The sequence below is a fragment of the Saccoglossus kowalevskii genome, chromosome 19 (assembly GCF_978046115.1).
Source record: "Saccoglossus kowalevskii chromosome 19, keSacKowa6.1, whole genome shotgun sequence".
Classification (NCBI taxonomy): domain Eukaryota; kingdom Metazoa; phylum Hemichordata; class Enteropneusta; family Harrimaniidae; genus Saccoglossus; species Saccoglossus kowalevskii.
In genome coordinates this window covers 12,901,648-12,924,824 of record NC_140659.1, presented here as the reverse complement: position 1 = coordinate 12,924,824, position 23,177 = coordinate 12,901,648, and the positions used below count along the sequence as shown (strand labels likewise).

At 34.8% G+C, this 23,177-nt stretch overlaps 3 protein-coding genes across 3 annotated transcripts in view; 1 reads left to right on the top strand and 2 right to left on the bottom strand.

Moving 5' to 3' along the window:
- The window catches only part of LOC100372318 (bifunctional methylenetetrahydrofolate dehydrogenase/cyclohydrolase, mitochondrial-like), a 54,513-nt gene extending 47,119 nt beyond the window's left edge, over positions 1-7,394 (bottom strand). Inside the window, exon 1 of the mRNA XM_078008772.2 lies at positions 7,250-7,394. Coding sequence (XP_077864898.1) covers positions 7,250-7,344 — 95 coding nt within the window. The 5' untranslated portion in view covers positions 7,345-7,394. The remainder of the gene's footprint in view (positions 1-7,249) is intronic.
- A 4,562-nt stretch (positions 7,395-11,956) lies between these two features.
- On the top strand, positions 11,957-16,968 carry LOC100372916 (small ribosomal subunit protein mS37-like). Its single transcript, XM_002734211.4, has 3 exons — positions 11,957-12,170; positions 14,369-14,487; positions 16,568-16,968. Exons 1-3 carry the CDS (start codon positions 12,035-12,037, stop codon positions 16,697-16,699), a joined length of 387 nt encoding a protein of 128 aa, XP_002734257.1. The 5' UTR covers positions 11,957-12,034; the 3' UTR covers positions 16,700-16,968.
- A 1,667-nt stretch (positions 16,969-18,635) lies between these two features.
- On the bottom strand, positions 18,636-22,037 carry admp (anti dorsalizing morphogenetic protein). Its single transcript, NM_001164922.1, has 5 exons — positions 21,660-22,037; positions 20,159-20,298; positions 19,900-20,014; positions 19,424-19,630; positions 18,636-19,286 (listed from the first exon to the last, which is right to left on the bottom strand). Exons 1-5 carry the CDS (start codon positions 21,982-21,984, stop codon positions 18,766-18,768), a joined length of 1,308 nt encoding a protein of 435 aa, NP_001158394.1. The 5' UTR covers positions 21,985-22,037; the 3' UTR covers positions 18,636-18,765.
- Positions 22,038-23,177: the final 1,140 nt, after the last annotated feature.

The window sequence follows — 23,177 nt, the reverse complement described above, 5'->3', positions numbered from 1 at the left end:
CATCCCTGTACACTATCAAGAGTTATACTTGCTTGTCGAGACAAACTGAATTCCTTTTTAGAGCTACAACTGGGAATAGTATTCCCCTAAGAAATAGAGTTGTAAAAACATTTACCGGTACAGAATGCCCTGAACCATATGTCACTTTCCTTATTATCAGAGGAACTGCTGTGTCACAAGCCAGTCAAGTAAAGGGGCACATTCTTGTTATATATGCCAAGGGGTAAATACATGACTTGTGTGTTTCTACTCTTGGCAGGTCTGAGTGTTTAGTCGAAATCTTGACATTTAATGCTTTAGAATACCAGTTCTTGTGTAGGACAACCCTGACACTTAAAACACCATTGGGAAAGTAAATAATTTTACAAGCTACATATAGACAGACATAAATCTTTCAATAGGTAGGTAGATAGGTAGGTAGATTAATAAATGCCAACTATGTAATATTCACTTGCTTTGCATTAAAATTTGAATGTCTATACCAAAGGTATTCATCATACTGCAAAGGTATGTGAAATAAATATTTTGCATCTAATCTTCCCTTAAAGCCCTGCTCAGTGAACTCACTATGTTGGACAGTAAAATATGGTCATCTTGGAAAATTGTACATCAATGTCATTATCAACATTAGCATGATGACCATGATGTATCAGCAAAATGGTTATTTGACTTGATTTTCTCATGGAGAAAGTAGCTAAGTTGCTCAGTGCCAAAATGACCATTCAGAGGGAATAATTTAAATTGCATCCACTGGCAATTATGAGCTAGAAACAGTGAACTTATATTCCCATGCAATTACTCCCCAATCATAGGTTTCAAGTTGCCAAATTAGGTTCCCTTTGATAGATAAATGTCTTCTATTGTGATATACAATTTGACTATTAACTGTTATAAAATAGTGACTAACACATCCAAGATTTCCCTATGGTAATGTCTTTATATCAATTGTCAAATGCTAGGAGTCAACCTGAATTGGCAACATAGTGTTTAAACAATTTACGATGAATAACCACTCACACTTTCTAAGTTTCAAGAGAAACTCTAGTCACGTTGATCTTATGAAGCTGAAGCAAATAATTCAATTGTACTAGTATTGCTATTCTAAACTTGTTAGTTCTTTCAAGCAAGGTGTACAAGGAAGGCAATAAAGTGATATAATATAATACAATTTGGCCATTAAGCTATTTGTAAATTAAATAATTGATAACCATAGTAACAAGAAACAGACCGAAATAAGACCATCTAATATATCATCCTCAGAGAGAAATGATCAATATATATTCAGCATTTATTTAAATTGCGGTTTATTTACCAAGTATCTGTAGCCAGCGACTGTATAAATTACATTATATAGCTAAACCACTTGGGACAATAATTTCAAATAATGGGATGACATTTAAAGCTTGTTAAATTAGACTCTGTTTCTACTTGCCAAGCACTTGAGTGGAAACATTCAGACGTGGTCTAGGTATGAAAGGATTCTTCTAGATGACGGTACAGGATTAGGAACAAGATTAATGGTGTGTATATACTAGACGTACTTCAACAAGTACTACTTCAGTATAGAGGTTTTACAAAAATGATCATTAGAGGAAGCAATAAACTCAGAAATCTGGCAAACTGTGATACGGTACAAGCATTTAGTCACATGAAACAGACTCCTAATCTTCTTTGGTTCAATTTCATCAAGCTTTATATACTAGTAGATACATTCCAATGATTGGAAATATTGGAAATGTGTCTGATTGCTGTGACATAATCTAAAGAAGAATACATAGTTATTAATTTGCATATCTTTTTTTAGGTTGAAAAATCTATCACTTACAATCTATACAGTTTTAATAGATTATTTTTTCTAAAATTGTAATGGCATTAATCTTTAGTTACTGTTAAAAAACTATCAAACTACAGAGACCCTGTTAGTTCGATCAAAACTGAAACGAGTCAGCCATCTTCAATGAACAGCGTTCATTCAAACAAAATGGACGCCAGTTGGCCATTTAAAATTCAGTCTGAAACACAAAATGACATGCATCAAAGTCCCAAGTTTGAATGAAATGCATCCATGCATGACCAGCATCTGGTTTCGGAATGGATGAAATGCTGGAAGTTGATGAATTTTTAACAATAAAATGCCAGCATTTGAAAGGGATGATCAAACAAATATGTGCACATGTGCGAAAAGATGCATGATGTTCACAGAAAGTTTGAACATGAACAGACAAGGCATGTCAGAAACACTGCTGACAGACAGACAGACTGACTGACGAACAGACAGACAGGCGTCGGAGGTCAATCCACAAGTTCCTGTGTTCGCAATATCATGCAAAACTGAAACCTGTGAATGCAGGGATGAAAATTGGCAGTCTGGTTGCTCCGCACATTGAGACAACCACAAAAATAAATGCACAAATCTTAGACAAAATCACATTGAATGTGATTGTAAACATATTACCCCGGTACATAGTTTTTTGTTTGTTTTCTTTTTTACTTTTTTGAGTAGTTGTTTGAATAGCAAAATCATAAAATAACTTTAACTGATGTTGTAACAACTAACAATTATTAACATATTTTGTTTTAAAAGTGACAAAACTTGATACAGAAATACAATATTGCTGCTCACAAAAAAGATGGGTGCAGCAAGATGTTTAAATTTTCTCTTCAAGAGATGGAAATTCAGTTTAATCTCGCAATCAAAATTAAGTGATTATAGCTCAGTTGAGCAGGGAGATGCAAAGAGGATTACTATATATATATTCTTGAAGAAATAGGTCATTTTATATTAATCATAATGTAACATCAAGGAAATGCTGAAATAGCTATCCAATGTTGTAATCAATAGTAAACGGTGTATACTACCGTACATACAGATTACAAATACTAAATATTATTTAATTATCAACAATAAACTTTAACTACCTTCTTAATTACTGAGTTTTTCCTTTACATATGGCCAAAGAAATTGTATTGACTTTATTCAATCAAGCAACAGTTTTTGAATCCAAGACTTTCAATGATTTATGTCCTGGATGAAGCTTGTCGATTGTTTATGATGTGCTGTCGTCTTTGACAAAGAGGTTCATTATTTTAAGATCAGTTTAGGATGTTCATAGGTATGATGTATATCAGTAATGCCACCTGGTCCCAACAGTTATCAGCAAGCAAACTGACTTCAATACATAAAACTTTATCTGTGTATTATCACTGTAAGACAAGCAGTTAATTGCTAATGTTTGTTTTTAGCTCAGTAAAGCCAGCCAGTTTTATTGAAATAATCGTCTTCAGGAATCTACAATTACATGTATACATGTACAAACCAATCTAATGACCCCCGTTTGGGCTTTTTTTTTAGCTAGTTAAAATGGTGTCTCATGGAATTAAATACAAATATTTGCTCAAAAAAGAAATCGGTCATAATATATGAATTGAACATCTTACATACCAAGAAACCTGGCTAATTTACAATTGCCATATACAAACATGTTAAGGTACCTGGTATCTACGATACTAGCATAAATCAGTAAATCAAGAAAATCACAATGTTGTTGAAAATATGATTATTTTTGCAAATTTCTGAAATATGTGTGAACATAATTTGTGCTGTCAGGAAAGACCTTATTGTAAATAACAAGTAGAACTAAATTCAGTTGCAGGCCCAACAAAAGTTTTATAATATTTACACAGATTGACCCAAGGCAGAGATACATGCAGAAAACGTCAAAGCCCAGATTGTAAGCCATAGGACCCAGGATTGGGAGAGAACAACCTATTAAAACCATTTCCATGGTACCAGGTAATATGAAAAAAAAAATTAAGAAACACAAGTTGTGACATTTACTCAGTTCTAGTACATTTCCACTGTAAGATTTTAAAGGTATAAATGTGCACACATGATATGTAAAACAAGAAGTAAATGCAATCAGTTAAGACATGCAACAGATATGGTTTGATGATTGATGTGACTGATCAAGCTTGGTGCATCATTTTTACAACTACAACTGCTGTGAGTCATAATCAGATATAGAAATTAATGCATGTACATATGTATGACATGGCAGTTAAATGAAATCTGTCCAGAGATAACAGAAAATATATGGAAAACAAGATCTGGTTCCAGAATGACAGAAATGCAAAATTTTGGTGTGCATTTTTAGCACAAAAATGGCTACTAGTTGGGTGATAAAGAATCAGGTCATAAAGTATTCCAAACAGTATTACATGTGTTGTTCAAATGTAATAAGTAAAAGCATGTCTGAGATATTGGTTGAGAAGTACATTTTTGAAAACAAAAAGGCCATTACCACGCATTAACAGCAATTGGGCTGCTAGTTTTCAAAAAACAGTAAAAAAAAATTATTTTTTATGAAAAATAGAGAATTGAATTTGCAGTCTTGACATGAACCAAATCTGATATCCAGTCTCAAGTATATCAACAAAATCAGTCTGGTAGTTTTCAATAGGACAAAAATAGCATTTTTTTCAGAAAAAATGAAAAAAATATTTGCTAAAAAGAAAGATATTGTCCCAATATTAACCAATCGAAATGAAGTCATGCCAACACACCAAATACAATAGCAATTCAGATAGTAGTTATGACTGTCATTTCTCAAAATTAAACACCAGGTAATCATTCTGCTGAGCAGACAGCAGAGCTAAACATTCAAAATGGATCAACAGGTAAATTTATGATGAAACAAATTTTTTTTCTCCCAGTCACCTAAAGCAACAAAATAATATGCAATTTATTTTAATAGGTGCCATTACAATAATTACTACATGGGAAAAAAGGCATATTTGCACAGAGTTGTCAACTTGACAGATTATATGTACATGTATGCGATTGTCACGTAACTTTATTTCTCCCCCTATTCAGAGAATCTTATTACTTTGGCATGAAGAATTTTGAGGGTCTAGCTTTAAATAATCCTTGTGTGCACTACAGTGAGAAAACCGCTTAATAATTTCTGGGTACTTCACCATAAATATGTAATTATACATCCTAAGTATGTATGTTTTATACACTGAACAATTGAAATTTCAAACATTTACTTCTCATATAATTGTGTTGTTAAAACCGACACATAACAGAAAATCATACTTTCCATTAGCTACAGTGATGCTTTCAAAGAAGGATCAAACTGAGTTGTAAAGACTCAGGTTATACACAATTTGACAAACTGCATGGTGAATTTGAAGCTGACTGCCTTTAATAGAAACAGTAGAGGTAATTTATAAACTGTTATTGTGAACATATAGGCTACATGCTGCCTATAACTTATGTAGTAAAATTTGGGTGGCCTTCAAAATGTAAAAATAATAATGTTATGATCCTTTAAAACAAATTAAAATAGACTATTGCATGGGTCCAAATCAGGTGCAATTATAAATTATTAATTGTACACTTTTGTTTTGAAATAACATGTATGATGTTATGTTGTGTTATTCTGAATATATTGACATATGCAAATATTAAACATATGGTGGCAGTATTGATATTTTTGAAATTATTGTAAATTATTATTTTGATGGATTATTTAAATTAAAAGGATAACATAGATGTATCACAAATATTATAATATAAATAAAAAAACATTTGTAATTTTGCTAAGTCATGCTGCTAAAGACTCATTCATAAGAGTCCTTTTGTATAGGTTTGAGTATACCATACATGAAAGCCTAGTGTGAAAGCCCACCTAGCAGTCAAAACATGGTTGCATCATCCAACTTGAAACAACAATTTCACTTTTAAATACATTTACTGAATGTTATGATACCTGGTAATACATGTTCACGATATGACTTCACAAAAATTGTTCATTAAAAACAGTGTGAACAAAGAGAATGGTAGAGTATTAAAAAGATCATTGTTTGTCCTTGAATTTTATACCCAATGTGGTTTAATTTTGTATATAGATAAAGTATAGTTTCTGAACTAAATTTCACAGAGAATATGCAACAAATATGAAAGCATCCCACAAATTACAATTGTTTTTAGCAATTTGTAAAATATCTCTAAATTTTGTTCAGTAACTTGACTTTGCAATTTTCTTTTTACTAATTCGACGTCTTGGTTACATTTTGCAGAGATTGGTGCATATTAGTAAACAGTTTTTTGCTTTTGGACAATCCACTATATTTAATTGGTGGTTGGCATTACAAAGCAAGGTGTAAAACGCCTATGGAGATAGTAATAAATGTAATGTTTATATGTATTTTATACAGTGAATCCCAGTGAACAACCTTATGCATGTAGAAATATAGCTTACACAATTTTTGACACTTTAATGACCATTTGGAAGATTACCCGAGATATCTTAAATATTATTCAAATTATGAACTTTAGTGTTTGAATTTTTACCTATTTTTAATTCTAAATAGCTTCCATAACAATATTTAAATGTTTCCAATTTAACAGTTTGGCCTGACACATGCCAAAAGATTTTCTACACTGTATGAAATGTTTACAATGGGGTCATTCACAAAAATGAACACCATACAAATTAAATACAATATTAGATAGGGTATTTATTGGTAGTTGGTTTCTCATTTGATAATACTTAGTATTAAAATTAAACTGAGCTGTACAGTTTAATCTGAGGGGATAAGGGATCACACGAACCTACAATTATTTAATTGCTAAAAAAACATTGACATAAATTACATGTAATAATAAAAATTGTATTCTTCCACAAGGAACACTACTGCTTCACCCACCGTCAAGCGATCAATCACAACAAAATATTGGCTTCATTTGAAAGCTTCAGTGCTCAAGACACGGTCGATCAACGCCCGCCGCATATCGAACGTCGCTCTCGACATGACCATTTTAAATGAAAATAATACAAAATTCAGAGCTCTTTGGATTTTTTTTCAAAATGCGATGATCAATCATAGCGCTAGAATGTTGGGATGGAGAGCCAAATGTGGGAGAGAGACATTGCAAAGCGAACCATACGAGAGTACCGCGTGGAGTTGCATCATTTTATCACATCGAGGCAGCCAAAACAGCGTGGTTTGAATAGTTATGCGAAAGATGGCCTACTTAGGACTACGTAAAAGTGAATTTTGTGCTAAAAAACTGTGCACTAGGGTGAATAAGAGCTGGATTGTAATTTGAAGGGAGTATAACCTGCCTCAATTTAACGTTGGGAATCTTGAGAATTCGGTGACCTCAGCGTAAAGTTCAACAACTTATTCCAAACACCCAACAATTTTATAAATGCTAAAAACAGTCACACCAAATTCTTACCTTTGATGAACCTCTGGAGTTGGTTTAAGAGCTGCACTAGCCAAAGTTCGACAAAATCTCGTGAAAATGCGACAAAATGTTGGCGAACTCGCCATACTTCGATCGTCTGCCACCCACCAGCTGTTTCGTGAATGAAACCGTAGTAAAATTTAGACTCCCTGTATCACTGTCGATTTTGCATAGTAATGAGCCCCCTAAGATGCAAAACAAATACACGTGGCAATGCCGAAGGCTCCATTTCAAAGATAATAAGATTTATGAGACGTTCCGTTTTAAAAACAATGTGATTGATATTTTACGCGAAAAATACATTTTGTGGAGACAATAACATAATTATAATAAACAGCGAAATGAACATTAATGTACTTAACTGACAAGCCACCCTTTTCAAAATGTAGAAGATATCGCGCAAAAACCCCTCTTTCAAAATGGTTTCAACTAATTAATTATTCATAAGCGCGTGGGAAGAATATACACTATTACATACTCACGCGTAACTTTTGTATTTTGTATGGTTATAACATATACTGGCGTCACAGGTGTACCTAACTACCAAGTAAAAGTCCAATTATCAACGTTTTAGCACCGAAAGGTCAGGCTGTAAAGATACTGGCATGTTCAGAGTGGTTTTCACTGGAAACGTGATTACATAATGGAATATGTCCTGTGTTAAATTTAATGTATTGTCACCTTATAGTGATATTATACATGACACACGGCCGACAGCGTACTGTGTGCTTGGAATGTCTACGTGTACATTACAGCTCTATAGTGTTTAATGTCGTCACAGGTGTTCACTGCTTTATCAAATAGATGTGTTTGCTGCTCTGACTAACGTGTGACCATTATCGTGTAGCGCTTTCGATGCACTGGTATGCTTGCAAAATTAATATTACAACTGTTTATTGGAAGGCGCACGTCATACAAAAACGCTCTACAATTCGAAGGCAATAACCGAAGGACAGTTTGACTTCGACAAAAGTCGCGACCTACCTCATTTGGCAATCAAATGAAAACACATAGTACACATATTCATAAAACATGATCAACATCATAACAAACACTATACAACCCATACTTTAAACACGTGTTGTTTAATATAAATATAATGTACTCTAATCTGACATTGCTATGAGACGAGTGTTATTGTGAAATTATTGCTGAAAAACAAAATCGTTTTGTGTTTTTTTATTGGCATTATCAGAACCTAACACGAGTGGGCACATCATAATGCGACATCCGACAAATAAATGTGATTTAATGTAGTAAACTGAAAATTCTGGATGAATACGACAATATTAATTTAATTTGGAAAAAGTGGCAAAATCGTCGCCTAGAAAGAAACGTGATTCTAACAAAGTATGATCTCCTGAATCTCCACAGTGACGTAAACTCAAACGTATATATGATACAAATTATAATAATAATAATAATAATAACGGGATTATTTTTCGGCTAGTGTAGCAAGCGGTACTTGAAATGTTTTTCGCGTAAATGGCTATAATTATACTTGAATTATATGAAAGCTCATTTTCCCGGTTATATAACGACGTGTCACATGACCAACCAACAGGATAAGCATATTCTTCTACAAATATAATAGAAATCGTTCTCATGCGTACACGCCGATAGAACATTTATATATCTGTATATTGTGTTGTTTGGTATAGAACTGTTTGGAAAAACGAGTCAAATATTCTGCCCTACATCCTACATCAAGACTTCCACCATGAAATACAGCAATAGAGCATTATTACATTTTTAAAGCTGGTTTCATAACCTTGATATAAAACGCAATACAACAAGAAGTGTCATATCAGGCACGATATATTATCTTTTTAGCCAATTTCAATAATCAAAACATGGTAATTTACTGGTCTAAGATAAGAATGTTTCAAAACTGACAGAATAGCGGTTATTTCTGTATTCAAGACAATTGCCAAAATGTTCATTTAGTCGTACACTGAGTCTTGTATGCTTTCACGGATTCGACACAAAAGACTCCCCTGTGTCGATGTAATGTGAGCTCACACCTCAATACAAGACGTAGGTTGTAATTACTTTCGGAATGCTGCTCGCAGAAACCTCGACTTTGATGAAAAGGGTTTCATTTCCATTCCAATGAAGCAGAGTTTGGTGAATATGATAGACATTCCTCCTCATATGAAATGTACACAGAATGAAATAGAAGATGAACTGCACTTTGTTATGATATGCTCACAATAACGCCAACAAACCATACAAGACATTACATTTCCACAAGAAACACAGGATGATCTTCAGAAATGTAATTTCTTGATGACTTCAAATGATGATGTAATTCTAGTAATAAAAAAGATTGGCAACTATACTTTTAACGCACTTCAATCAAAAAATGAAAATGCCATTTGATATGTAACACTTGCTTTATCCTATTAACAACTAACTTTCTTTTTGTAGTAGTAGTTATCACAACTAATCTTTATTGCTATTAACTGATAGAAACATTGTATTTCTAAGGATGCAATAAAGTTATTATTATTATTATTATTATTATTATTATTATTATTATTATTATTATTATTATTATTATTATTATTATTATTATTATTATTATTATTATTATTATTATGAAACGTGGCCTCCTTTTGTAAAAGTTTCCGAAGTTATGACCTACGTGACCTCTCTGTGTAGAAGTGTCCGAAGTTATGACCTACGTGACCTCCTTTTGTAGAAGTGTCCGAAGTTATGACCTACGTGACCTCCTTTTGTAGAAGTGTCCGAAATTATGACCTACGTGACCTCTGTGTGTAGAATTATCCAAAGTTATGACCTACGTGACCTCTATGTGTAGAAGTTTTATCCTACACTAAATACGTATCTTGTGACACCTTTTAAATATATTAAGATTTGGTTTTCAGAGAAGATTCATGGGATGGGTTGGTCTTGATCTATAACTACTAGTATGTAGAGAGTGCCACCGAACCGCCAATAGTACTGCCATGTTTATACCAAAGTACTTTTTCAAAGTACAATCGTATACCCTGGATTTATAATATCGTTAAGAAATGTGATGTCATCCTTTGTATAAAATAATAATACTCAATATATTGATCAGTGACTGTTAGGTCCTAGACAGTGCATGCATGTATGTACGTATGTATCCGGAAAATGAAAATATATGCAGAGACAGACGAAGTAATGTAACACACATTCAAATAGTCAACCCCAAACACCTCTAGAAATGAGAACATGTAAATATTGTACACGTCAAAGAAAGATTGGAAATGAACAATACGTCTTCATGAATGTACAAAATATAGAAAATACAGACAAAATTCAAAGGTTGAATTTCCAAAAAGTAAAAAAAAATAGAGCAGAAATTTATTGAGCTAATGAACTGAGTACAACTGAAGACAGACAGATTGGAAAATATGAGAAAGTCCTTGTTTTTATTTGTCAAATCATTAAACCTTGCCACAAGGCAGTGTCCCAATACCGTCTAATCATTCCACTGTCCATCGTTTCCTGTTCCATTTTTACCTGTTCCATTTTTACCGTGCACAGAAGACGGTGTTCTTAAACAATAAACAAGACCCAAACATACCTACAATTCAAAAAACGGTAACAATTTCATAGTAGCGCTCCTTCTGTAGACATTGTTTGCAAAAATATTTATTCATTACAGATTAAATCCCCAATTCCACTACAAGAGGTTCCTTTTTCTATATAGAAATTGGATGGGGGTAACTTACATGGCTAGAATATTCGTGTAGAGAGATATCATGGCGCGCAAAACCTTCGGTACCACCCAGTGTGCGAAAATGGGTGAATGATGTGTTAAAACATTGAGAAAGTATGTAATAACAGTGTTTTATTCGATACGTACATTGGGTAAGTCCAATATATGAAGCACATGCTGACTACTATTACGTGATTTGTGCGGCCATTTGTGAAGGGTTATTGATTTGGTAAGAAATCAAACATGGGGGTGGCAGGAAAAGTGTGACCAATGTATTTTTTTCACATGTCTTGCACAGATACTTGTCAACTGGTTTTTGCCAGCAACTGTTTTTGAAACATCTTGCATGTATATTTGTTTCCGTGGTCGACTCCTAAAATAAAACGTAATCCCATTACGTAACCTCATCGTTCGTTAACACGGTTTCGTAATATTTGGAGGCTGTAATCTGAAACATTTTATATCTTGAATTTTCATAAATGAACCTTACATCGCACTAAATATAGGCATATGAGCACCGTGGAGGTATATTGTATTGAACATTGACCCTTTCAGTCTGACAGATCATTCATTCAACATGCATCAACAATGTATTGCGCCCTCTAGCGACTGTATATTATTTGCTTTCGAAAAACCGGAGTTGTTTCTCCGTTGTTCATAGAAAACATCGTCTCGTCTATCAGTATATTTCCGGTGTATCTGTTAGTCAAGAATATTGTCTTTAAAAAAAACACAAGATCAGCGGTGTCTGAATGAACACAGTCATGAGTTAATCATTTTGCGACCCGTGATAAAATAATATTGTGACGGAAAGTATTTCATTCAAAACATTATCTTACGTGAAAAATATTATTACTATGTTGACTATAAGTATATTGCCCGTGCAATGTATACTACAACAAGTGCATGATTGCCATTTCAGCCGCTCAGTGTCTCGACTGATCATATTTTACAATAGTACGTAAAAGGGTGAACTTTTTGAGGTCAAAGGTCACAACGCTTTATGTCTGGTTTACGGCAGAAATTGGCGCACGTTACTGGACATTTAGAGAATTGTCCCGAGCATGTCGAATCCTAGACAGTTGCTATGGAAGGCCAGAATGGCTATTCCAGCCAATCGATACAAACGTGGTCCCGTGGCAGTGACTAAGAAACCGATTTTGGATGATCGTGTCTCGAGCAAAAAAAGCGAAACCGGCTGTAAGTAAATCAACACATTTTCAAATTGTATTTATTCCTTGATCATGAGGTCACGAGTATGGAACAATAAACATTGTAATAAAACTATTAATTTCGGTGATACTACCCCCCCCCCTCCCAAAACAGTTTTTGTGTTCCGTGTAAAGTCCCTCCCTTCAAAAATAATTATTGTCACGTGTGTGTTTCCTGTAACGAACGGGTTAACATCTGAGTCAGGAAAATAAGACAACGATGTCTCTGCAGAATATGTAGATTTCACGTAACCCAATCATTAATTGTGATTTTTGTCAGTTTAATAGCAAGGAGATGTAAAATTGAACTATAGACCCCCTAACTCTCTGTTAGAGGGTCTATGATTGAACTAATGGAAGATGGACACATGTTTTTCAAAACCTCTAGACAGTACATAATTTGAGGTAGGATTAGTGATTTGTAAACTAAAAGAAGAATTAATTTGGCAACATAATAGCGAAATTGAGAGATATGTCTGAATTTTTGGTGATTGATTAATTTGCCCATATCTTTTTCTATATCTTTTCAATTTAGATTCTGGTTACTCGATAAATAATTTGTTGGAGAAAAGCCCTCTATAGGTGACTCATGTATACTTAAACTGCCCTCCTTCGTGACTGACCTCTGTGATGTTTTTATATTAATTAATGTAATTTGTTTTCTGCATGTTGATGATAAGCTGATCGACACAACTCTAGTTACACACTCATTGGCATTTATTATTAACTTTTGTGAAGTATAATTAACAATAATAGCCAACTCACCAACCCATACTGCACAAAAGCTCACTTTGTGCGACGTATGCGTTGGTGGGGAGTTCATTATTGTTATTATTTTGTAGCGTTGTCAATACCAGTGGGATTGCTGCCACTAAAAAGCAGAAAAATTGGAGAAAAGTCCACAGTGAACGGAACACTTTTACAGTCACTGGCCCCTGAATCTGCATAATTTAAATCTTCTTTCTGGAAATTTGTTTTTACAGTCTCATATGACAAACTAAGAAATTAGTTTTAATCCATCAAATACTAGTGTATTTTTGTATCATTTACATTGCGAGTGGACGAGTGAATGATGTTTTGTGTGAAGTAGCATTGTAGTGGTTGCCCAAGTGAAGTGCACACTGGTACGCTGTCCTGGTGCTCGCCGCAACCTCGCACTACACTACTAGTACGCAAGTGTGTGTATGCATAGTCTCTCCTAGTTCACCACTGCGAATCGACTCTCTGCAGGAGTGCACAAGGATGCGTATCTGGGATATATGTACATAGTCGTATTGTTATCCCATGAGTGTTTTCAAACTATCTGTGTAATAGTTATTTTCAAATGCTATGGGAGGCCAGTGATTTGACGAAATTCAGACGCATAGCGAGTAAACGAACATGGCTGGAAAGCTAGTGGGTATTAGCCATCCCATCTCATTTCGCAAACAATGTAGTACTATACACTACAAACAGCAAAACAAATCCATCTCTCTATACTCACGCTCTGTAGACATACTCCCAATTTGTCTATTGCACTCACTTTGATAAATCACCCCTGATTAACCTTAGTTCATCACACGATTGGGCGATCAGGCCTGCCACCTGGACAGCGGCATCACCTGTGGAATGTAGAGGCATGCACACTAAGTGGAACACTGCGACCTAACACGCTTTATCTTACAGAGCAGTTGACAATATCTTCACAAAATTGTCTGATTTTGATATTGAAATCCGCTATTATTGGCAATGGACAATTTTATTTTATGCCGATTTTAGTATTAAATATTTGTTATCTCACAATTTTTCTTCTTTGTATTCATATTCATGGTTCAAGGCTTTGTTGCTCACGATGGGATACATTATCTGCTGCAAGAACGTCATAAAATTGATGTCAAGTATTGATAATGCTATAATATATTAACTTTTAAAGAAATTGTGTTATTCAGAATAAGACGGAAATCAAAATTTACTATAAAAATTTATTATATCATTTATGTAAATTAAAAATAAAATGGACCCCAGAATCGACCCTTGTGGAACACTGCACTTTATTTCTTTATAAGAAGATTCTGTGTTGTCAATGTTTTCTCAAACCATTATGATATGTGTATCGGATTTGACATTACTATTATTCTGATTTTTTTGTGACGTAAATAATAGAATATATATATGAAACAAGCATTGACAGATTGATTTGTATTTCAGCTGCACCCTGTATAGAAGAAATGTCTGTGTTAATGACTTGCTGGAAGAAGTTTGATTACATTGACTCGGACTGTATGGAAGAAATAACTGCATTTCAAAAATGTACCGCCCAAGCACAGGTAAAATCTTGCATAAGATCTTGGCTGGTAAAACTGAGCTTTTAAAACATTACTTGACAGTCTTCAAATGTGTCGATTTTCACATCTTGGATTCAAAATTTTGTGTACTGTTAACACTAGGTATCCATGTATATGTACATTTTTGTCACTATGGCAGACCAAAACATCGTGTCTGTTATTTCTTTTTACACTTTTGTGTTTGAAATGGTTTTGGCAAAGTTTAAACATTTGTAGCATCCATTATCACTTTTTACATGAATTTGAAATTTGAGTAAGTATCTTGATTTGAACTATTTAAATGAAAGAACCTTTCTCACTCTCCATTTATGACATTATGGCAAAGTCGTGCTTTTCTAACATTCTATCCATCAATGTCAAAATGCTCTGGTCTTTCCACATGAAAATAATTTTGTCTTCTCTGTTCAATGATCAAGTATTGCTGTGCTCTTGAGTTGATTGCATGTTGTGTGCTATCTTGTAGTATAATGAGCTAATACTATTTGGAGGGCAGTTTTTTTAACTCGACCACAAGTTTGTGTTTAACCCGAGAAACAAGAACTCTAGGTTAAACATGTGTGGGTTAAATTAAACTTTGGACAATTTCCATGTTTTGCAACATGTGCGAAACACCTTATTTGTGCTGCCATATTTCATTTTTCAGGATGACCACAATAATCAGCCAGAGGTTTTCTATATATAATACAAAGTGGAAATGCAATGGTTGTCATTATTTTCTAAAAATAATTCATTACCTAAAGTTATTAGTGGTAAAAGTGACAAAATGTGTTTAGCCAAATATATAAATGTAACATATAATACATTGGTTACCATAACACCGTAATATACAGCGTGGTATTGCACTGGGTATTTTCATGTGAATGTGAATTCCAAATATGGAATGATTATGCACGTAAGCATCCTTTAATAATAAAAACAAATATGGCAGTCTTCAGAGTTTGACCGGACCACATACAAAGAAGTTCGCTCAATCTGTTCTAAACTTTTGTATTTCGGCATTCTCATGATGTATTATTGGGGGGAAAAGATGTTTAATAACAACAGACAGTACACGGTTGCATCAACATCCGCCGCGCATCGGTCGATACTCCTGCTGTGCTGTCTTCATGCATACTTTTTGGTATTCTCATAATAATATAATAATAATCATAATATTGATTTCTAAAGGAAAGAACACATTTTATTGTTATTGTTGAATAAAAACTTTGTTTCAATATACAGTGAAACCTGTGTATAGTGGACCTAGGTTGGATTATTTTTTATGGATCATACATTTAATGTAATATTTGTCTAGAAAATAATGAAATGTTACTGTTGCAAGGAAAACACATTTTTTCGAGTTGATCAAAATGAAATAAGTTTGTCTAGAAGAAATGAAAAATTGTTTTATGAACAGAATACTAATTATTATTTTGGTGTCAAAGGTGAACCTGCATAAATTATTGCTGAAAGGATAGTCTTTACTACCTAAAGATGGTCACTTTAAGCAATGACAGAACAATCATTTTTATCCGGTTTCACTTCATTTTAATTCTAGTGGAGATTATATTACAGATATGTCTATTTCTGGTGTATGTGTTGTCAATGGCAACGAAAATCAGCTCAGGCGCGTCGAGGAGGAAACTATATTCCGCCTTGAAACTAAAGAACCCCATGGTATTAACAAACAGTTCAACTCATTTGTTGAGCTCACTACCTAAGGCGCGTCATTTGTTCTATTGTGAAATTTTTTGTGATTCTATTTTATAGTTCATGCATGTTCTTACGTTCCTATGTTCTACCTGTACGTTTTAACATTTTCTTCTATGCTATCGATAAAGAGCCATTGCTCGAAACGTCTAGCTATTTTTAATAGTTATTTAGGACTACGATTACCAAATATTATCTTCTATATATCATATTTATCAGTCTGAGCAGCATTTATTAATTTAAAAGTCACTTTAGGCAGGTGTTCTTTATACACAGGTTTGACTGTAACACACTCTGCTTTGATGAAAATAACCCAGCTAACAATCAAACACTACGCAGTAGAATAATGTATAATGCGGTCTTCTTTTTACAGCAAAACCGAAAAGCTATGATGGAAGCGATGAAGAAAGGGGAATCTAAATCTAGTAAACTTACATCAAAACAAATAAATAGATTATTGAGCCGTTACCCACAACCGAAAGTCATAACAGAGTCAATAGAATGAATTCCTGGTATCTGAAATGAATGTACTGTCCTCTGGTGGTGATATAGAGAAAGACATGATGCTGTATTTTAATGGTGCCTCAAGTTTAGATGAATTTTCTTGAAACTGTTTGATATTGTTGTTTTGCAATGAACATGTTTTAGTACCCCTCCCCCTATGTTTTTCAACTGTTTTTGTAAATGGCTCTGAGGTGGGCGCTGTGAGAATTGTAAAGTTATCGAAATAACATCTTTGTTATGAATTGTAGTAAAATTTTATTTAAAATTTAATGCAGTGTACTATCTGAGTGTATAAGTGCTGTATTGCAGTCATCTAAGGTAACATTCACCATCAGTTTTTGGCATTTGCATTTTCTATGCTCAGATATTGCATATGCTGCGTACAACACACTGTACAGTGTACATGACACACTGCGTATGACACACTGACGAATGTATAGTTTCAGGTTTATATTAAGCACTATCATTTTGAAGGGCATATCAAATTTGTTATACATAATCCATTTATTTATTGGCAGAAGACACTAAATCAGATTAAAATGTTGACGTAGTTGGTGAAAATATGTTACAAATGTCACTATAATGAGGACTGCTGCTAAAACATTTTTTAATTTTATTGAACTCACAATTCATGAAAATTTGTCACTTGTGAAATCAGTTACCATGGTTACCTGTAGAAAGAAAGAAAGAAAGAAAAGACCATGCTTAGGCCAAAACAAAATAGATTTTGCTTTCATCATCGCACACATCAGACCGAAACCTCTCACATTTTGATTTTGCATACTAGTAAAGTGTACCACTGCAGAATGGAGAAATGTCCGTTTTCTGTTTAGAGAATCTGTTGTGGATTCAAATCAACATTCAATGCATGCACTTGAAAGCATAATTTGATAAATGTTAAACTTTTGACATAAATCTTTTTATTCTAGTATTAAATAAACTTACTACCGGTACAATTTTTTGTCCCGGAAGACAATGAAACAAAATCTTTTTTTTTTATTGTCTTACCTGTATGAAGCAAAGAAAGACAAACAAAAGAAAGTTTTGTATTAAATACAACCACATTTTTTATTATATCTTTATGCTAATGTGTTGAAATTTCACATGAGAAAAATAAAATCTACAAACAAAAATACTTCTGTTTTTTTTTTTGTGTTTTTTGTTTTTTCAAAGTTTAATATAGATATAAAATAAGAATCTAGAAAACTTTAATAATATATACACTCTAGACAACCAAATGGCCATTGTCACATAAAATAATTGAAACGAAGACGGTAGACACTGGCAGATGTGGTCCAATAGTGCCAAATATCTTAGCATAGCCAAGTCTTGTCTTATAAATTAGGTCAGTCCTGCTTATAAATATGCACAATATACTTTCTCTAGTACAGGTGTAGGTTGATTGACATCTTGGCGTGTCTTGATATGTTTAAATAAAGGCATTTTCAGAAGGGCAAAACTAGACATGGCTTATAATTGGTCAATTTGCACAACTGAATATAGGAACAGAATTTGCAAACTTAGAAAGTTCTGGGTGCAGTATGCATAGCATTGACGTGATACATGGGTAACCTTTGGCTAGCTGGGTAAATTTGTGGGTACGCCCTCTTTAATACAACGATGACTACCCCATAGTTAAATACACGGTTTATCTGCATTTGGGTGAGTGGGTATACACTGGTTAGATGGATAGAACTGTAGGTACTCTGGTTGGATGTGGGTTACCCCCTAGTTGGACGAGTAGAACTGTGGGTACTTGTGGTTGGATGTGTGGATGTGGGTACCCCATGGCTAGCAATAGGTATATTGAAGATTAGCTGATAGAATAATTATCAAATATATTTATATATACATTAAGGCAGTTATAAATGTTGGCCAAATTGGTAACATAAATTTATATACATAAATATTCTATGTACACTTATTACACTGAATCCTAATTCTCTGTTTATCCCAGAATTAACTTCTGTGACATTTCAAGATGGAAATGCTGGTGACATTTATAAAAATGTAAAAAAATGTTTTACATTTTTTTTTGATAGCTAAATTCCTGACAGGTTTAAATATTCAGTGACAGCCACAGCTTGCTGCTACCATATCGTCATATTGCTTAAGCACTACATTGTCATCTTCATCGAAGTACAACAAGCTGATGGAAAATAGTTTATCGGGTACACAACATGGCATGGCTACTTCGTCTCCCAGCTTCAGTGCATTGACTATGCTCTGCACTGTAGCATGATTGGTCGGTTTTGATGTCTGCCCAAGTGGAAACGGGCATTCTCCTTTGCAGTGATATGCGTTGTACCCTCGTGGAGAAATGATCCACCCTGACCAACCAATCTCTTCGAAATCTACGTAAAGTTTCTGTTTTGAGCATGGTGTCTTGTATTGTTTTGTTGGCATGGGCTGACTTGCTGTCTCGTCTTCTGTTGCTTGTCTCTTCCTGCGAATGCTTTCATCATATCTATTGGTATTCACATTAGGTTTGTTAATACTTTGCTTCTCGGTGTTGGTTCTGGTAGCGTGTATCATGTCGCCGTACGTCTGCATGATGTAGTCGTAAGTATAGTCATAATCAGTAGTTCCTGAAACAATGAGATAGTATTTAGTAAACATTATTTGAATAAAAATATATAACTTCCAAATTTTATAATTTGCTTATGTTAAAATGATATTTGCTATGAAGTTGAAATAGTTATACAAGTTTATAGTATGAACTCACCACCACTGCCTTCTGTGACCCTGGATTCCACTTGTTTGCTGTCATCGTTTGTAAACGTGACCAAGATTGGTTGCTTACTGCTGTGATGTTCCTTCTTTTTTGCAAAGCGAATAACTGAGTTATCTAGTGTTGTGATGCCAGTCATCGTTGACACAGTAACCATCAAACCGTGATTTGAGGATGGATCTTCACGCCATGATTTAACCGCTGCAATGAAAAAAAAGAGGAATTTAGTAAGATCTCAGGTTATGGCATTTTGTTGTAATAAATCAACAGCCAATGCTTTCATGATTTCCAAGGTTATTAAATATGAAAGAAGAAATGAATTGTGGGTACAGAATGACAGGAAAACAATTTATAGTGATTATGCAAAATTAAAAAGATATCTCAAAACTGCCGTAAAGGGCGCTGTAATTATCTTGCTAGCGTGTGCCTTTGTTTTTTTTCTGTAAATAAATTGTACACAGAAACCTTACCTGGCGTTATGCTAAAGACTTCCCATCCTGTACCGTGTGCACCAACGAGTCTTGCGCCAATCATCTTGGATTTTTCTAGAGATAATTCTTCACTTAGTAGTTGGTGAATATGAACCTGTTTTAGGCAAAAAAATGGAACTATTATTTAGTGAACAAAATACTAAGAGATATTGTATTATAATATAAATTTGAAAACGGATGAGCTCCCAAAAATCGACAAGTATGTCCTCATATGGCACTTGTTAGCAATGTAAATTACCTCGAAAAAATGTTGTCTTCTGCTGTCCTCAAGACGGCCTTTAGGTTTAAGTTTGAAAAGATGCAATTCGGCTTGGAGCATATCTTCGCTCTGGGGCACAGTTGAAACATTAAAAAAGAAATGCGTCTTTGTCATTTGTCCTGCAAATGAAAAAAAATAATAATTAGGATTGCTGCCCCAACATGAAATTTACAATGCCTTTGTTTTTAATCAGCGCCGACAACTGAGCTTGGTTTGGTCAGTTTGTACTGATCTGCTTCATAGTCTAGTGAATGCGAACGTTCAACATTGTATATTTTTCTGTAGAGAAACAAAAAAAAATCTGGTATTTCAAGAATGTCGCCCATGGTTCTCACTTGGGGCAGCACAATTGTAACCATGACAACGTTTATGAAAACTAGTGCCGTGCCCGTATATTGTCTGATGACACTCCGTCGATGGGTGATTGATGGCGCTATTCAGTGGCAGCGAAAAGTTGCCCGCGATATAGCTGGAGGACACCAGATGTTTCTCCCGACAACAATGTGTTTGATACTGCGTGTCCATATATTGGTGATTCATTCCAACACTTAAGAGTTGCTTTTTTTTAAATGCGCAGAAATAAAAAAATGTTTTAACGCGTATTCTTGAAACCATTGCTTCAACAACCTGTTGTCACGATACGGTTTCCAAACAGTTTTCAAATCTGTTCTTGTCTAATCAACACCATTGTCGTCTATATCTCATTAGCTGTGATATTCATTGCGAGCCAATAGCAAACTGACAACAGCCATTGTTTTCAGGTGTGAATTCAATACATCACTTAGGGGAAGGTGTGAATTTATCGGTGCAGCCGCTTTTCAATTGCAAATTTGTATTTTCTTTCAACGTCGGAGTTTTTGTTAAATAATCGTTAATTCCACTAAAGCCAAACAACGTCAATTTAAATTAGTTATCTCCGAAGCAGCTCTGCAATGTACAGAAAAACGACTTTTTTACTAATTTAAGCACAATTGAAAAAAAGCATTGTTGTATGGTTGTACACCGCAAGGTGCACCACAGATGTGTGTAAATTTGTTGACCGAAGTAAAACAGTGTGTAGACGTAGCGAGCTCACGACGTTTAAAGTTACGCGCATTCCAGCGTTACCTAGAAACACAACGTTCTGGAGGGTTGCTTCAAGTAGTAATTCACATAGTTCTAAAAACATATACACGCCAGCAAAATAATAAATCAGGGCTCGCAATTGGGGATATTTATTAACACGAACTTATTAAATTAATGTGTCGTTACTGAATATTTGCGTTAGTTCTGGTGACGTGGAATTGTGCCGAATACCTGATATGAAATGGCGCGACACGGGATGATTTGATTAGCCTTACGATAAATCTTACTACTTTAAATAAAAAAGAAGGAAAAAATACGTCACGGTCAACGATTTTCGACACATGCGACTTATAGACACAGATTTATATCGAAAAAAAAAAAGAGTTAGAATTAAATTTGATTAAATGTTACATACCTTTGTCGGGAAAGGATCTTATAATATTGGCGTGGTATGGATTGGGTGCTCTCGTAATGCCGCTGTCATCCGCGATACTTCGGTAAAGTTCTACCATAAACTGGGGAGGAGAGTGTCGATGCATTGCTTGTTGAGGTCGGTTGGGCATTCCGAAAACTTCCAAAAGTTGTTCAATTGCCTGTTCTCGTACCGCGTTATTTAATTCTTCCATCTTTTCCATCCTAGTAGAATCCATCTGTAAATTATCCTGATTATACGGAACTGGGGACGTGAGAACCATTCGGCAGAGCGCGCAGGCAAAGGTGACAAATTCCAGTGGTCGCATATTTTCTGTCAGAGTGGATGCTTCGGGATTTCGCTTACAACGCCTTGGTGTGAATATCAGACGTCGGTTAGTTGGGGAAGCCCTCTCAATTGCTTGCACCTGAACGGCAGACTGACTGGCGCCAGGGGCTGTCTCGGTTCTTTAGCCATGGAGACATTTGAATGTCGATTGTCAGACTGAATAAGGTGATTGACAGTTTGACACCTCAAGGTGTGAAACCCCGCCCACAAACCAGTGGCGAGCCAATGAGAAAATACATAAAATCCGCTTAACACAGAAACAAAGGCGAGTCTGTGACGCCAAGGTGTTCGGTATGACATTATCACCTCCAGCACACATCCAACAAAGATTTAATTGAGCTTTTCACCACTAATTAAAGAAGGGATGGATCGAAGATGAAATTCATTGAAATCATGAATTGATCAAGACAGCTGCGAACACTTGTTGAATACGCTAATCGTGAAGTATTTCCATATACATCATCGGTGTTTTCGTTATGCCAGGTGTTTCGATAGGTTAGGGGAGGGGTCGGTAAACTTATTAACGATAGTAACATTACCCCCTTCAAAATTTGGTCATATGCCAAGTTATCGAACCCTCATTAGTGAGTACGCGCCACAGCTGGTTTAAAAATCTCGTATTCTCTTCAGATATGTGGGTGGAAAAACGCCACATGGTGGATTGTTCATCTACCTAGATATGTTAGTCAAGTTTGTCGCTCTTCACTTAAGTACATTTTACTCTGTTTCTGTGTATTCTGATAAAGCCGAACTCGCAAAGGAGTCATAGCGCATTCAGCGTTCCTCGCCAGGTGTTAGTCGATACCATTATAATTTAGGGTAAGCTAGGACTTCAACTTTTGGAGTTTCTCCTCAATTTTGTGTACGTCGTTGTTTTACATCGGTGGTTAAATATATCTTGTTTAATAAAAGTACCCTACCGATAATTTTTTTCTCACTTTCCCGAACCAAGAAGACTATCACTAAAAATAGGATTATATGATTTAAAAGCAGGAACACGTGTATTGGAGTATTTATTCCAGGTCAGATTCGGGAAGGAATGGAGGGAGGGAGGTTCCCCACTGTCATTGTGCGTTGTCTTTGCTTTCCCTATTGTGCCAGTAACGACGTGTAAAGCAATATTGTCTGGCTTCTAGGATTGTGCTTTGTATACATGTAACCTTTTTATCGTTC

Excerpts from the sequence above, each read along its gene's own strand:
- LOC100372916 (XM_002734211.4), top strand. The coding sequence starts at position 12,035 with ATGTCGAATCCTAGACAGTTGCTATGGAAGGCCAGAATGGCTATTCCA. Across the intron at positions 12,171-14,368 it reads CAAAAAAAGCGAAACCGGCT|CTGCACCCTGTATAGAAGAA; the intron begins GTAAGTAAATCA and ends TTTGTATTTCAG. Across the intron at positions 14,488-16,567 it reads AATGTACCGCCCAAGCACAG|CAAAACCGAAAAGCTATGAT; the intron begins GTAAAATCTTGC and ends TTCTTTTTACAG.
- admp (NM_001164922.1), bottom strand. The coding sequence starts at position 21,984 with ATGCGACCACTGGAATTTGTCACCTTTGCCTGCGCGCTCTGCCGAATG. Across the intron at positions 20,299-21,659 it reads AAGATCCTTTCCCGACAAAG|GACAAATGACAAAGACGCAT; the intron begins GTATGTAACATT and ends TTTCATTTGCAG. Across the intron at positions 19,631-19,899 it reads AGTCTTTAGCATAACGCCAG|CGGTTAAATCATGGCGTGAA; the intron begins GTAAGGTTTCTG and ends TTTTCATTGCAG.